The sequence below is a fragment of the Heterodontus francisci genome, chromosome 32, assembly GCF_036365525.1.
Source record: "Heterodontus francisci isolate sHetFra1 chromosome 32, sHetFra1.hap1, whole genome shotgun sequence".
Lineage (NCBI taxonomy): Eukaryota > Metazoa > Chordata > Chondrichthyes > Heterodontiformes > Heterodontidae > Heterodontus > Heterodontus francisci.
This window is the reverse complement of record NC_090402.1, coordinates 31,877,708-31,894,890: the sequence shown is the minus strand read 5'-3', so window position 1 is coordinate 31,894,890 and position 17,183 is coordinate 31,877,708. Positions and strand designations below refer to the sequence as shown.

Sequence of the window (17,183 nt, the reverse complement as noted above, 5' to 3'; positions counted from 1 at the left end):
GAACAGAATGAAAGGATGTAACTTGTTGCAGCTGTGTGCCTGGATTGAATGATGTGATGTAAGAATATATTCAGAGGCTAATGAGTTCGATGTAGCATGTCAACTGGCAATGTTATTATGGACTTGATTTTATGCAATTGACAATGAATGGGTGAAAAATGTGGCAATGATACAAGCCTACATTTTTCCAGTGTTATTTTCTTTGAGTTTATGAGGGCGAGCACACTGGAAATGTGCAAAGCCTCAGCTCAAATAATTGACTTGCAGAAACAGAACCATGGGGTGTACAGAAAAGAAATGTCTAGAAAACAAATGAGGGGGAGGCAAGGACAGCTTTGCCACATTTGCCAGTGTTTCCTGCAATAGAAACAAACTTGTGAAGTGACGGACAAATAAACAAAAATTGCAGATTTTCCAAATGGCGTCAAACTGTTTATTTAGCACAATGAGGGATGTCCATCAGATGATCGACCAAGTCTATGTGCAGTTTACACTGTTGTGCACATGTCAATAGGAGATACAAAATGAGAGGTATAACAGGGAAAGTTCCGGAATTTCTCCCTGGCTCCTGAAGGTAACGATGAAAACAAACGAACATTAGTCGGGCACATTCCACAGCTAACACATCCATGGTCCTTTCAGTCTCCTGGTCTCAAAGTTCTTATAGAATAGCTGGTATTTCTGTACCTATCTCAACATCCTTCAATCACCATTACTTGTTCAGAGTTCAAAGCAGGACTGTATCTTTAGTGAATTGTACTTTAACAGGAAACCCTGAGAATTTATCCCTACTCTTGATACATTCTATACCATGTATAAACATACCCATGTTTCATAAAAGCAATGTGTATTCATTTCACTAAATACAAGCCTTTTCATTTTTCATATTCTTCCACACAATACTCTGACTCTACAAAGCTCTTTCCATTTTTACTAGAAATAACTTAATTTATAGCACTGTTACTCAGGAATCAGCTGCTTGGATTTTGTTAACATTGGCACTGTTCTGTACTTAGTAGACACATTGCTCAGTGCTCACTTCAGTATCCTTTCCTGTTTGAGGCCCCTTCTAAGGTTACACATGCGCTTTTTGTCAAGTCTCCAATACTTAAGCTGAAAGTATGGAATAATACAATCGGCATTTTCTAACTTAAGAAAAGTACAGAGCAGAAGGAAAACCTTGAAAAATGCCAGAATTCCAGAGCAGATTGGGCAGTGAGGGTTGGAGGTGGGGGGGAAAGAGAGGGACATTAAGGATTTCTCAGAAAAGCAGAACATTCAACTTAGGAGATGGGGACTGTGCTCACTTATCAGAAACACTGTTCGCCCTTCTACCAAATGAATGCCAAATGTGGTTACTGAGAAAAGTTCAGTGGTGAATTCATTTTTCATTTAAACTTCTTTTAAAAGATGAGAGCAATAATTCTTGCTTAATTCCAGCCAATTATGAATTTTACCACTTGCTGAAAGGAACAGAATGGCAATCCCACTGAGGAGCCACTTGGACCAAAATTACATTCCAAATACTAAAACCAGTTCTTTGCAAGAACATTCATAGCTGATTGCCAGCACTGAGAATTTCTTCCAGCTTCTTGGAGAGCTGTGGTTCTGCTAGTCAGGATTCAGGTTTAGGATTGGGATTTCTCCAGAAAGTAATAATAAATATACGAGTGGAGGAGGAGAATTTTGGCTAACTTGTCATTGTGGGTGGAATCTTCCCAGTCCTGCCAAGGCTGATTCGAAGGCAGCACCGGGAGGAAAGTAGGACATCAGGTCAGTGGGCTGATGAGTTCCCACCTCAGGCCAATATTGCTGGAGGTGGGGTGGAAGCAGCAAGGGCAGTGGCGGGCAGCCACTTTGTATAATCAGTGTGGTCTGATTGGGGAACGCCACTGGAATCTGGAGGTGGCTTGCCAGCAGCTGGCTGGTGCTGAAGGGGCCACAGCTCCAGTCGCAGGTCATCCCCTCCACAGTGGTGGCCTGGCATGCGTGGCCACAGGTCATTTTTACAAAATTCAGATGTCTTTAGAGGCAACTCATGATAGAGGCGGCCTCGTGGTTCCCCTCCGACAGCAGCAGCACCAACTTCTGCCAGTGGGCCTGCAGCTTCCGGAACCTGCCGGCCATCCTTAATTGGACAGCGAACAGTGAGGTGGCTAATTATGAGGCCACCTCCTGGAAGATTGAGCTGGCGGGCACGCTGCCAGCAAATGTGGAGGCAGGATCTGGAAAAGGGATTCCACCCCATATGAGCAGGGAAAGACCCTCCAATAGACTGCCAGGGTGGGGGAAGATTATAACAGCTGATGTCTCAAAGCAAAAGAGTCCCTATGATATTTCCCCCCTTACAGCTTGTGGCTGGTGCTTGTTTATGTGGAAAATAACTGAACATTGAAGAAGAATGGAATATTTTCTTATTTTATGTAGGAGAGTACTGCAAGTTAGGTATAGCATGAGTTAAATGCATAATAAAGTTCTCCTAAACAGCCCAACAAAAATCCTTTAATGCATCAAGGTGGCATTTCTCATTCCAGCCATCCCTGGGGTTTCTCAGTGAGATTGTAAATTTTTGCTGCATTGTTTCCAAATTTATTTGTGGACTTGTAACAGAAGTATCTGTCTTGGAATTTCCCCTACATCCAGAGAAAAACAAATTCCTGGTTTAAACATAGCCTAGTCTGTAAAAGGATTAATACTATTCTTCACAAGGCAATTTAGTTGCTATGAAACCTTAGCTGAATGCTAAACAAACAGTCAGCATTAGCACTAGCTTCATCCATGTGCATCTACTCAAGTTCAGACATGTCACCAGTGCCGCAAATGTTTGCCAACTTGTATCCACTGCTTGTTGATGATTTCACAACAGTGACTGAGTGACGAACTCTGCAAACGTTAGAGCTGAACAAGTTCCTTTTCCAGGAACCTCCCATTCACTGTAAAGCACAATGAGCTGTACAATATCATCACTTCCAAGATTCTATGGTTCCTCACAGGATCTAACTGCAATGTTTTCCTCCACTTCCCCATAACAATGCCCGGCATGTGTACCCTTTCTGCAGGCCCATCTTTCCAAACCAGTAGCAACCAGTTAGAATTTCAATTGGTCTTAACTGGTCTTTTCTAGTCTTAACTGACAGGAAGTGGTCTCAACTGGTGTTGTCTAGAATCAGCTGGGATAACTGGCAATCTTAACTGGTAACCATTTGGTATTCCCAGTTGCCCAGTCGACTTGAACTTGAACCATTTGAGTTAATCTGGTACCATTTGGCTTGCCAACTGGTTCATTTGGTATCAGTTGGTAGGCAAAGTGGAACCAGTTGGAATTAAGTGGAGCCAGTTAACATATATAGCTGCTTCAACTGTAACCAGTTGGCAGGATAAATCTTTGAACTGGAATCCAACTGGATTGACTTAATCAAACCAGTAAAACTGCCTGCAGCTTTAAAAAAAATGCCCCTGTGTCCCTGTCTCTGCCTGTGTGTTCTTGGGTTCTTAGGACCTTGCTTTTGTATCTTTTTTTTCAGAGCTGCCGACGTGATAGCCATTGAATTGGACTGTATTCTGCATTGCTTCACCCTTCTCTGACTAATGCAGCTCTGTGAGAAGGTATAAGATATGTTTAAATTCATGATCTGATTAAAAAGGTGTAAATATATTTAAATTCATGCTTTGATTAAAAAAAACTAAAATATGTTTAGTAATTTATGAAAAGGGTTTTTATTGAATGGATTTTTGTATTAGTTTTTAAAGATGTTTTATGAAAGTTATGTTGCAACAGACGGTGCCATTATGTCTGGGGTGAGACAGGCGAAGCCAATCAGGTTAGGAAAAAGTATCAATTGTTATAAAGTCAGGAAGGACAAGCTACACAGAATTTGCAATTTGGAACATAGGCAGTCCTGAAAAAAGGATACAACAGCAGGGCCCTAAGAACAACAGAGCAGGCAGAAACAGAGACACAGCAAGAACCACAGAAGAAGACTCACACAGAAGAAGCCTGAGTAGAAGATATCAGAGAAGGACCAAAGAAAAAAAATCACCTGTGTCCAGGCAACTTTGAGGAGCAAGGATTGAAAGTGGCTAGTCCACTATTGCCTATTGTTAAGTATTTTGTTTAAGTGTTTAATCTGTTTACTTGTTGCACCAAAACCATTGTCTCAATGCAATTAATGTTTCTTTTGTCTTTTTTTCTTTTGGGCCTCCTTATCTCGAGAGACAATGGATACGTGCCTGGAGGCGGTCAGTGGTTTGTGAAGCAGCGCCTGGAGTGGCTATAAAGGCCAAGTCTGGAGTGACAGGCTCTTCCACAGGTGCTGCAGAGAAATTTGTTTGTCGGGGCTGTTGCACAGTTGGCTCTCCCCTTGCGCCTCTGTCTTTTTTCCTGCCAACTACTAAGTCTCTTCGACTCGCCTTAAATGTTTAAGTTTTGTATTTTGATTAGGGCTGTCATTTATCTTTTTGAACTTTAACTGTTGTGTTCACTTATTTCTTGATTTCTGCAGTGTTTAATTTGGATTTTTTCTATTTATCTTTGTTTTGTGTTTTTCTGCATCACAATAAAATTTGAAACAAACAGTGCAGTCAAGAGTGTCTTTAGCTTCATTGCATAACCACAGCTCGCACCACATAAGTAATTTTCACTTGGTGGTGGTACTTATATGAACACTTTTTTCAAGTTAATACTCTGGTCTCAAATGCAACAACAAATGAGCCAGAAACCAGCCTAACTGGTCACAACTGTAAGCAATATAACTTACAACTGGAACCAAGTTCACAGGTCTCAACTGGAGCAAACATAAGTTTCAACTGGAACAAGTACAAATGGTCAATTGGAACTTCTACTTGTCCAGTTGTCCAAATTTCCATGGTTCAATGGAACCAATTACAACTGGTTTGGATTTATGGGTGGGCTCTTGCACATTATATCTCAGGTCTTATCTCAGACTCCTTGATCTGAATAACTACCTCATTTTCACCCTGTTTGATTGCACCACCTTCAGTGATAACACTGGATTGTGTGGTACTTCTTATGACATTCTTAACACATTCTAGATGTATACAATCAGAAACTAAAATTCAACTTGAGCCACGGAGCTCAAATATATGTAACATTGGTCATTTAAAGGCTCAAATGTGAAATGACTGATGAAACTGTCCTGCGAGCCGTCACTTTCAGCAGTTCCAGCCCATTTACACCTGACTGGTAAGAATGGACTGTTAATAATGTGCAGAAATAAAGTTACCAGCCTTTGCTGAGTAACCTACTGGTTCCATTCCACCCCATGCAATGAGAATGGGCTAGGTCTCAGCACATATAGGATAATTCTGGCAAGGAAATTTAATTTTGTATTTTGATATCAGGAAATAGAATTCATTGCTAAAGTTAAGTTTGACTATACATGGAATTTTGTCCAACTATTCCTCTGTTTCTGCTACAGTAAATCTGGACTCAATATTATTAATCAAGAATGTTATCCACTGGGGACATGACTGGTTCAAATTCCTAATGAAATGTCTGTGCCAGAACCATTCTCTGAAACTCCGCTGCATTATTTTGCTGCTCCACACAATCTGCGGGGGGATAGATTTTTAAAAAGTGCCATTATGATTACAACAGAGTGGAAATTTGTACAGCTTAAATAAGTACCATCACCCATGAGACGTTACTGGCAGGCCTTTACCAGTGATTATTACATAATCAATGCACTGTGTTGCAAAAACAGCCTTGATACATGATTACTGAGAGTGCTGTACCTTAAAACAATGCTGTTGTAGTAGCTACAACCTAAAAATTTACTCCTGAAAAAAGTGGCACTCCCTTTAAAAAGAGGAGCTGGCTTCAGGAAAAGTCATTTCCTAAACTTCTGGTGTTTATTTCCTAAACACACGCGCACATAAATGCATAACACAGACAAGCAAAACTTTAGCCAAAACAAGTCATTGCAATGCAAAAAGAACATTGCAATAAACAGATGCAGTTCTTTTCCCTTGTCACTTGAAGGCATTTCTCATTTAAAAGTTGTTGCATTTTTTGGAGCAGTGGGCAGGGATCAGCAACACGTTCATGCACGGACACCAGTGTCCGGGGCAAAAAATTTTGAGGTCTGTGGTTTCCATCCGGCCCACCAATCCTGTGTGACTGACAGCAGACTGCCCGTGGCTCAGCTTTGATTGATGGCTCTCCTATTAAAGTGTACGTCAGGCGGAGGCAGGGACTAGCATCTGACAGACAGCGGACGCCTGTCTGTGATTGCTCAGTGTTTGGGCGGGATGTGCGCTGTTCGGTGGTTCGTGGCATGGGCACACTGGGATCAGCAGCCGCTGCTGTTTTCGCGCGGTGCAGGGACTGAGTGGGAATGGCTGATGCAGGGGAAAGCGAGAGAGGCCGAGGGGAGAGCAAGAAGCGGGCCAGCACACAGCCAGAGGCATGCAGTGGAGCAGAGGGAGCACACTGAGAGTCAGGCAGCCCTTTAAACAAGCACCAGCCCAGGGAGTGGGGGGGGGGGACAGAGGGATGGACACAGAAGGGGGGGTTGAGGAGAAAGGGATGGACATAGATGGGGGGGGTGGGTGGGGAGAGGGGGATGGACACACAGAGAGAGAGACAGATCACGATCACTCCTGACAGATGGACATCTATCCAAGTTCTCTGCATCGCTATATCAAGTGTGCGGGCAGACATTGACTATCTGTGCAAGCAAAAACAATGTCAGGTATCTCACCAAATATGGAGAAATGTGTTTTAAATTGGACAGTGTTTTGATGGCATTTGGTTGGCTATGCACTTCATATTGAGATTAATTGCCCCCATGTCCATGGCTGAGTCAATAATTTTGTCAAATGTCCGTGGTGCAACATGTTGATGCTTATCCCTGGCAATGGGTGACTCTGGTGTAGTTTTGATTTACCAGAATTACAGCCCTGTTAACGTGTGCTGTTTAGATCAATGTCCTGCCTGGACTTTGTTCCAACAGCCTCTGGGACTCAATGGTTATACTAGTGCGTGCATCTGTTAAGAGTGCTGCCGAAACAATGAAGACACTTAGAACAATCTTAAACACACCCACTCACAATGGATTTGCAGCCACCAAACATATTCTACCTTGTCCGTGTTTGAGAATATACACTGCCGCCCAATGGACTGTTTCCGAAAGCCACTAGAGGTTGAGCAGGGTGAGAGAAGAGGGCAGGGTGAGTTCCTGGCTCCACTGTACCATAGACTTCAAAAATAATGCTCCAACCCCCAAAAACTCACTGCTCACTTTGTGCATATGGCAAACATAAAACTGGCCCAATCAACTTTTTGATACGTAAATTCTGGCATAATATATAAAGTTTCCATCCAATGGCTGCACATTTCATTACGTGGCATCGAAAAAAGACAGAGGGCCCATTGAGGAAAATGAGCTACTTATCAGTTGAAACAGAGATGAGAGAAAACCATTAGCATCATCAACAATAGCCAATATCTTTGTCCTGGTTCATTCATGTTTCTGAGAGGAAACAGCCTAAATAAGCTGCTAAATGCAGATAACCGAACATTGGCGAAGACGGATTTTCTCACAGCTTTTATGTTGACATCATCAATTATGGAGCTTCTAAACTGTTGCAACAGCTCTGACAGTGTGTCAATTCCTTGCAGAGAGCTTAAATGACAACTTAATGCATTAACCCCTTACTGCTGGCTAAATAGCAACGTCATTCTGCAGATAATGGGGAAGTTTGAGCAGCAGGTAAGAATTTACATTAACTGAACTAAATGTGCCATGGGAGACAAAAAGCATACAAAAGAACACTGCAGCAGTATGCAGGAGTCAGTGCACTGAATGCAGAGGGGTGTGTACATGTGATGGAGGTCCATGTCAGGAATTTGGGAGAGGATGGATGAGGGGAATTCTTACAAAGGTTGATGACATGAGGGGCAAAGGCTGGTACTGCCTTGAACAGGACTGAAAATACAGGAGAAAATACATTAGCATTGATCGCTCAATATCACATGAGAAAGGGTCTGAGCAACAAAAAAAAAACCTCATGTTGTGCAATAATGTTGTAAGGGATGAAATCACAATTAATCTTGGTAACACTTGATAACCAATATGATATGGAAAGCAGATTAATTTTGTCGTTTGTAGAACGTCAAATGATGATGTATGTCACCATTTTAGAAAGAGGAATTTATAACCTCTGTGCCTCCACCAAGTGCAGACATTCCTCCCAAAAAGAACCCTCAAAAGTTCCCCTCAAAAAATCTGTTGTTATGGGTCAGACAACACTCTCAAAGTTTTTACAAATAATCCCACTGGAGATTGAACACTATCCAGTCCAGTCCCAAATATGCATATGAAATTAATCCTGAATAATGGAATGCGAGTTCCCTCTTTGCCACTCAAGAGTAAGTGAAAAGAAGCTCGACAATCTCACTCTGTGATTGCCTCAAATCTGTGGCCAAATATTCAATTGCCAGATGCCCGTTTCTCAGGTGAGGAACAGGTGGCCATGAGTTGAAAATCTCCTCTGCTGAGAGACTGTTACAAAATAAAGGTTTAAAGGCCTTTTTGTCAAATGAAGCAGAGTTACTGCTCTTTACTTTCTATTCCTGTGGTCCCCAGTGCAGAAAGTCTCCACACCTGCTCCAGAGTAAGTGAATATTAAGCAGCGTTGCTGTCAGGAAAATTCATTTCAAATAGACTTAAGACGATAAGAACATAAGAAATAGGAGCAAGAGTAGACAACGTGGCCTGTCGAGCTTGCCCTACCATTCAATACTATCATGGCTGATCTTGGGCTTCAACTCCACTTTCCTGCCTGCTTCCCATTAGCCTTGATTCTCTGAGAGACCAAAAATCTGTCTATCTCAGCCTTAAATATATTCAAAGGAGGAGCAGTCACTACCTTCTGGGTTGGAGAATTCCAAAGATTCACACTTTGAGTGAAGAAATTTCTCCTCATCTCAGTTCTAAATGAGCAATCCCTTATCCTGACTGTACCCTCGTGTTTTAGATACCCCAGCCAGGGGAAACAACCTTTGAGTGCTTACCCTGTCAAACCCCTTCAGAATCTTGTAAATTTCAATGAGATCGCCTCTCATTCTTCTAAACTCCAGAGAATATAGGCCCAATTTACACAGCCTTTCATCATAGGACAACCCGCTCAACCTATGGACCAATCCAGTAAACCTTCAATGTACCACCTCCAATGCAAGTATATACATCCTTAAACATGGAGAACAAAATTGCACATTGTATTCCAGGTGTGGTCTACCAAAGCCTCGGAAAATTGTAGGAAGACTTTTTTATCCTTGTACTCCAATCCCTTGCAATAAAGGGCAACATGCCATTTGGCTTCCTAATTGATTGCTGTACTTTTTTTCATTCTTTCATGGGACGTGGGTGTCACTGACTAGGTCAGCATTTATTGCCCATCACTAATTGCCCTTGAGAAGGTGGTGGTGAGCCACCTCTTGAACCGTCCTTGTGTATGCTAATTTTCTGTGTTCCTTGTCCAAGCACACCCAAGTCTCTTTGAATATCAACATTTACAAGTTTCACGCCTTTTAAAAAATATCTTGCTTTTCCATTCTTACAACCAAAGTGAATAACCTCACACTACCCCACATTATACTCCATCTGCCAAGCTTGTTGCCCACTCACGTAACCTGTCTATAATTCCTTGCCTCTCTGTGTCCTCCTCACAGAATTATAATATGGAATATCACCAAACTCTATATGTAAGGTAGAAAAATGTATCTATTACACATTACATAGAAACTACAGCACAACAGGCCATTTGACACGACTGTTTCATGCCAGCATTTATGCTCCACACAAAGCTCCTCCTACTCTGCATAATCTAAGCTTATCAGCATCGTCTTCTATTCCTTTCCCCCTCCTGTTTATCTAGCTTCCTTTTAAATGTATCTATGCTAATCGCCTTAACTACTCCTTCTGGTAGCACATTCCACATTCTTGCCACTTTTTAGATACAGATGATTCTCCTGAATTGGATTTATTGGCCCATGTTACAATTATCGCCCTAATTTATATTATATAATCACTAAACAAAAAGGTGATGCTTGCATAACGGATCTAAATTTCTGGCTTGCAAGCAACAATTATGAATGAAAGCATTTTGTTCATGCATTTTGTCTCAGTATTTTCTTACCTTAGCCCCAATCCGTAACCGATCAATGGTATTTTCTGCTTCAGCGTATTTGGTTAGGAGCCGGCGATAATCCTCCTGTTAACAAGAAGTTCAAGTGATTGTGGCGCACTGATGCCCTGCCGTTACTTAGGTATATAAAAAGCAGCAGAAAGTACAGGATAGCTGGAACTAACCTATTGGCGGCTCGTAGGTCTTACAACCCTCTGATAGTTATACAATATTTCAAAAATATTTGGTATTAATGCTTTTTGAGCTAATTTCTGGCAAACAAGATCAAATGGAAAGCACTGATGAAATGTGAGCAATAACCTTAGCAATGACATCATTAGGACAACTTCTTATAGAAATACCATATGATTAATAATATAATCCAATTATTAGTTTGTTCTTGGTGATTTTAATGGACAGAAGTGCGACCTGTGCTTGAGATGTTCCACCACACAAGTGTTAACCGTGTTTATTTTAAACGGGTTAAGTCCCTCTGCTAAAATAGCAAATAAGTTCATGTCTCCTGAATAAGTTAAGCATTTGCTCGCTAATATTACAAATTGTCACTTCTGGGCGCTCAATGCAGAAACTTTGCTCCTAAATTGCACTTAAAAATTCTCAGTTGACAAAATGGCGAATGTGAAGAGAAAACTCCTGGAAATAGCTCAGTGCAGTACTGACAGAGTGCTGCACTGACAGAGGTCATGGTGCCTTTTCTCGGATAAGGCATTAAACTGAGGCCCTGTCTGCTCTCTTAGGTGGACGCAAAAGATCCCATGGCACTATTTTGAAGAAGAGCAGGGGCGTTCTCTCCGGTGTCCCTGGCCAATATTTATCCCTCAACCAACAACTTACAACAGATTAGCCGGACATTATCACATTGCTGCTTGTGGGATGTTGCTGTGCATAAATTGGCTATCACATTTCCTACAGTATAACAGTGACAGCACTTCGTGAGTCCTTCTATGGCTGCAAAGCAATTTGGAGCATCCTGAGGTCATGGAACAGTGAATGCAAGTTTTTCTTTTTTCTTTAGCTACGGGGAGAAAATCAAGCTTCAAAACTCAAGCCGCTTTACAACCTCACTTTGATGCAACTCTCAGACTGGGTTTTTGTTCAATTGATCCAAGTCAGTTTAGCAAATGCCCTTCAGCATTCTCCTACTGTTAATTTCTTTGACTCAAAATAACTCACAGAATCACAGAATAATGCAGTGTAGAAGAGGCCCTTCGGCCCATCAAGTCTGCACCGATGCATTAAAGACACCTGACCTGTCTACCTAATCCCATTTGCCAGCACTTGGCCCATAGCCAATAATGAAGTTAGCAACACTACATTTCCTGGCTCATTACCTGCAGTTGATAAACCATTTCTGTTGCTTGCTGTGGTGACTTGAATTCTCCCACCACCTTTAGTCCTGAAGGTGTTGGTGTGATCAAAGAACATTCGTTACTGCTTTGCAGCACTTGGCGGACAACCTCTGCAGGAGAGTTGAGTAGAAACTGAGGATCATTTCTGTTGCCCCCTGTCTTGCTCCTGGGCTTCTGGTAAGCTTGCTCATCCTTAGGAAATTTAACTCGTGGCTCCACTTTTGAGAAATCTGGTAGTGGGTAGTTAAGCTGGCCGCGGCCGTACACTGATGTTTCTGAAGTTATCTTTCTTGATAATGGCTTGGATGAATTGCTTCTTGAAGCTCTTAGATTGATTGCTGTCCTTTGGGGAGTCAGAGTTTTTATTTGCCTGTTTGTTTTAGAGTTTTCGCCAATGCTATCCTTTAAAATATGTGGTTTGCCAAGGGTATGAGTATAGTTTTGTTCATTACTTAATTTGACCTGTTTATTAGATGCTGCTTTACTGAGCTCAGATATGCTGTTTTTATCTTTTTGCCGTTCATTACCAGATCCAGAATCCTGATTTCCTTTTACAGAACCCTTCCCCTTGTTTAAAAACCTACCCACTGACTCTTCAACACTATCAGTACAGGATGATTCTGGAATGGTCTCAGCCTCAATATCTGGGCCACTTGCGAGGTCTTCAACTGATAGGTGTCTTAGCAATTCCTGATTAAAATGCAACATTGTGTAATTAAATGAAGGGTTGTCTTGTCTCTCCTTTCTAACGTCATCGTCAGATCCTGTTGCTTTGTTATCATGGGACAATTCTAACACACCTACATTATTAGGATAGGTAGCTTCAAAGTCCTCAGAATAATAATCCTGTGCTGATAGACTGGATTCTCTACCCTGAGTTCTTGAGTAGTTGATGCTCTCATCGGACAGATCGGAAAGTTTATCTGCATTGTCTCTTATACTTTGTATGGAAAAATCATCCCCACGATCCAATATACTTTGTGCTTTGTTATATACTTCATATCTGTGCCATGAGTCTCTCAGTGCACTTGGGTTTGTTTCCTCAATTTGCTCATCATATGGCAAATCAGAGTACTCCTCTACACTGTCCTCCTCCTTGCTGGTACCGACTTCATTTTGAACTAGAAAGTTCCCCTGCTCCTTTTCATCTTCAGTCATGTCAAGCTGTCGGTCTCTTTCAGGATGCCAATGTGATTTTGAATCCTGACGATCGAGAATCCCATCCTCGTCCTGTGGTTCTGATTCATCTAGGAATTGAAAAAGTATATTGTAAGAGCAAACTAACACATAGAATTGGGGGTAATTTTGACTTTGGATGATAGTATGAAATGTGAAAGATCAGCGTGACTACCTGTAAAACATTCCTCAATGGAAGTGAAAATCAAGAGAGGTGTTTAACGAGTAGCTGAACTGATATTGTGCCTTTTACACTATCAACTAAGCCAAAATGATCCCTTGTTGTGTTTGCCAGCAATAATTGTCGTTGATATCTTTCTAAACAATTCAAAATATTGTGTACGGTTTCAATACCAAATTAGGCCACGAATAATATGTGACAAAAATATAGAATTTATTTGCAAAAATTGTGAAATTCATTTTAGCAATACAGCCCATCGGTGGTTGGAAGTGCATCTGTACACTTATTTGCCTTCCAGCCGTGGGTAGATTAAAAAGGGCAAGACAGGTACTTCTCTATGAGGAAAACTGAGGGAAAGAATCTGTGGGAGAGTGGCAGAAACATGGAGAGGGAATTACGATTAGCATGAAGACCTTCATACAGTTAAGAACCATTTTCAGTAAGACCTCCTTGAGTAACCAATTGTACTTTAGCACCTTGGTCAGTAACAAATAAAAGATTTCATTCACCAATGGGAGAAAATTCTAAACCAGCCCACATGTTGGCTAGACTGAACTAAATTGTTAACTGCAATGTCACACTTTTACCAGGCATGCTAACCTGTGGTGCAAGGAGCAACGTTAGCTGTGTTAATCTCCATACAGCACAGTAAACCAATTCCATTCCAAGCATCCCATAAGCCATGAATGGAGCACATCACTCTGAACCACCTTTTGTGTAATTGACTTTACCAGACAGAATGAATTTCCCGTCTGTTTTCCTGTAGTGATTATTGCAGTGTTGCAATACCCACTTCCACATCCTGTTAAGGTTACAGAAGGAAGGAGGTTTGTTCCCATGTCTTCCTTGTACTGCTTCTGCAGCTTGTACATCCTTTAGAAAGGGGTCGAGCAGGTACTTTCTCCCACATCAGCTTACAATATTGTGTGATTATGTTTTGGTGCAGCTGTTGTGCTGCATTGTTCTTCAATTTTACATATTATAATCTTGCTACACACAATTGGGTACTTTGAAAATTAGTAGAACTCTAATGGTATCCTCCGATTGTTGATAATGGACTCAGGAAGTGGGAGGTCTGTAGTTGTTAAAGCATTTTTTTAAAAAAAGGACAGTTACAAGAACATATTAAGAACATAAGAAAACATGGAGAAGTTAATTCAGTTCTTCAAGCTCACTTCTTCCACAATCAAACACAAATAGTTCTATCGTGGATTCCATCTCATTATTTAATCTTTTGACAAAATGTTCTGCATTATTTCCCCTGACCCGACAAAGACTGTATAATACCTGCCTGCACTTACACCTTGGTTGTTTAAGCCTGGCAGGCTGATTCTCACACTATAATCCTAGCACAGCAGAAGGCATTGCATTGCAGAGAGTACTTGACCTTGTGTCTGTCCTTTTCCTTTTCACTTGCAGTTCCAAAACTGATCAGATATTTATCCAGTCCTTCTTCTGAATTAACTGTTCTTGTGAGGAATTTGTTATACATATCCATTACTTGATGAAGAAACATAGTTAAATGGTACAATGAAGAGTATTGTACTTAAAGTACATGTAAACGGTTTCTCAGCTGAATATAGCTCACTCTGTGGTATTTGTCGAGTTTTAAAGGGTTATCGCTGAGGAACTAATTGCTCATTACACTTTGTAAATCAGATGAACAGGAACAACTCGCCCTCTTTCCGGGGAAAGGTTTCCCAGTGAAAAAAATGTGAGTTGTTCTCAGTTCAAAGCAGCTGGGACTCAGTAAGCTTAGGGAAAGTCTGCTTCTGTGCTGCCGACAATACTTTCACTAACCAAATAATTTTAATTCCCATAGTTATTTGCTAGTGTGCTTTACACTGGTATCTAAGAATTTGAGCTAAATCTTCAATCTGCTCTTATTGTGTTTGTATTCCTCGTTTTACTTCAAGTTTTCCTTTGTTATCGTTCTCATATGAAAGTTTGTAATTTATCTTAGAGCACATTTTATTCCTAGTTTGGTCAGCATTAGTCTTTTAAATGGTACGTAATAATCATGCGGCAGAGGGGATTCTAGAGGTATTCAAACCACAAATTAAATTTCAGTGTCCAGACCTCTCATTTTGATCCTGATCAAATTAAATAGGTGCATTACTCTTATGAAGTAAAAAAATTGTTTTATTGAGTTATGTAAAACAATAATAGCTTGCATTTAAATAGTGCCTTTAATGTAGTAAAATGTCCCAAGGCATGTCACAGGAGTGTTTTCAAACAAAACAGTGCGGCACAGTGGTTAGCACCGCAGCCTCACAGCTCCAGCAAGCCGGGTTCGGTTCTGGGTGCTGCCTGTGCGGAGTTTGCAAGTTCTCCCTGTGACCGCGCGGGTTTCCTCCGGGTGCTCTGGTTTCTTCCCACATGCCAAAGACTTGTGGGTTGATAGGTAAGTTGACCATTGCAAAAATTACCCCTAGTGTAGGTAGGTGGTAGGAGAATTGAGGGAATATAGAACATAGAACATTACAGCGCAGTACAGGCCCTTCGGCCCTCAATGTTGCGCCGACCTGTGAAACCATCTGACCTACACTATTCCATTTTCATCCATATGTCTATCCAATGACCACTTAAATGCCTTTAAAGTTGGCGAGTCTACTACTGTTGCAGGCAGGGCGTTCCACGCCCCTACTACTCTCTGAGTAAAGAAACTACCTCTGACATCTGTCCTATATCTATCACCCCTCAACTTAAAGCTCGTGTTTGCCATCACCATCCGGGGAAAAAGACTCTCATTATCCACCCTATCTAACCCTCTGATTATCTTATATGTCTCTATTAAGTCACCTCTCCTCCTCCTTCTCTCCAACGAAAACAACCTCAAGTCCCTCAGCCTTTCCTCGTAAGACCTTCCCTCCATACCAGGCTACATCCTAGTAAATCTCCTCTGCACCCTTTCCAAAGCTTCCACATCTTTCCTATAATGCGGTGACCAGAACTGCACGCAATACTCCAGGTGCGGCCGCACCAGAGTTTTGTACAGCTGCAGCATGACCTCGTGTCTCCGACACTCGATCCCCCTACTAATAAAAGCTAACACACCATATGCCTTCTTAACAGCCCTATTAACCTGGGTGGCAACTTTCAGGGATTTATGTACCTGGACACCAAGATCTCTCTGCTCATCTACACTACCAAGAATCTTCCCATTAGCCCAGTACTCTGCATTCCTGTTACTCCTTCCAAAGTGAATCACCTCACACTTTTCCGCATTAAACTCCATTTGCCATCTCTCAGCCCAGCTCTGCAGCCTATCTGTGTCCCTCTGTAACCTACAACATCCTTCGGCACTATCCACAACTCCACCGACCTTCGTGTCATCTGCAAATTTACTAACCCACCCTTCTACACCCTCATCCAGGTCATTTGGGGATGTGAGAGGGAAAATAGGATTAGTATAAATGAGCAGTTGATGGTCGCCTTGGGCCGAAGGGTCTGTTTTGGTGCTGTATTTCTCTATGACTCTATATGTTGCTGAGCCACATAAAGAGATTTAGGGCAGATGACCAAAAGCTTGGTCAAAGAGGTATGTTTTAAGGAGCATCTTAAAAGGAGGAAAGAGAGACTAAGGTGGAGAGGTTTTGTGAGGAAACAAAAACTAGCAGCTTTTATAACGTACAGTCCTTCACCCAGTTTTGCAATCGCAAGCTCCCAATTGGCAAATTGCTTGGTCTATAACTGAAAGGTGTTAAGTCGAGCAGAATGGCTGCAGAATGTATTCCCTGCTGGCCAGAAACAGCCAAAGTTCATCCAGTTGGACCATTTTTAAATTAAATCAATTCGGTATCGCCACAACTGATTCTGACATCTGTTTAAACTGATTAACTGTTGACAGAGAATACCCTAAGGGGCTCTCTGCTAGCCCATCCAGAGCTCTAAAGCAAACTAGACCAGGAAAAAACTGCCTGCATTATTTAAAAAATAAACATTTTTATATATACAAAAAATAAACTAAATGCTTTTAATATGTTATGAATCAACACAAAGGTTTGGGTTGAGGCCTCAGTAAAGCATTTTGGATTCTCATAGTTTGTATGCTTTAAGTTTAATGCATGGAAAATGAAGGTTTCACTGGGACAACAAAGGCAAATTGTTGTTGGTCGTCTGAATAAAAAGTGTAATGACAGTTCCTCTGGGTAAAAGGTAAAGACATTGTTTGGTTTGTGCCGAGTTAGCTGTAGTTAGGGAGCTACCATTAGCTTCAGCTTCTTACTAAGGAGGAGAAAAGTTTCCTGTTTGCTATCAAGTGATATCATAAATCAAAAATGAGTGTAATCTTAAACACTGTGCCA

General features: G+C 41.4%; 1 protein-coding gene across 6 annotated transcripts in view; it reads right to left on the bottom strand.

Annotated features, from left to right (window-relative positions):
* akna (AT-hook transcription factor) overlaps positions 1–17,183 on the bottom strand; it is a 207,652-nt gene that overhangs the window by 95,206 nt on the left and 95,263 nt on the right. For all 6 annotated transcript variants that reach the window (XM_068012641.1, XM_068012643.1, XM_068012642.1 and 3 more), the window contains 2 exons: positions 11,502–12,766; positions 10,162–10,236 (listed from right to left, as the gene is read on the bottom strand). In XM_068012641.1, the coding sequence (XP_067868742.1) occupies positions 10,162–10,236; positions 11,502–12,766 (1,340 nt within the window). The remainder of the gene's footprint in view (positions 1–10,161; positions 10,237–11,501; positions 12,767–17,183) is intronic.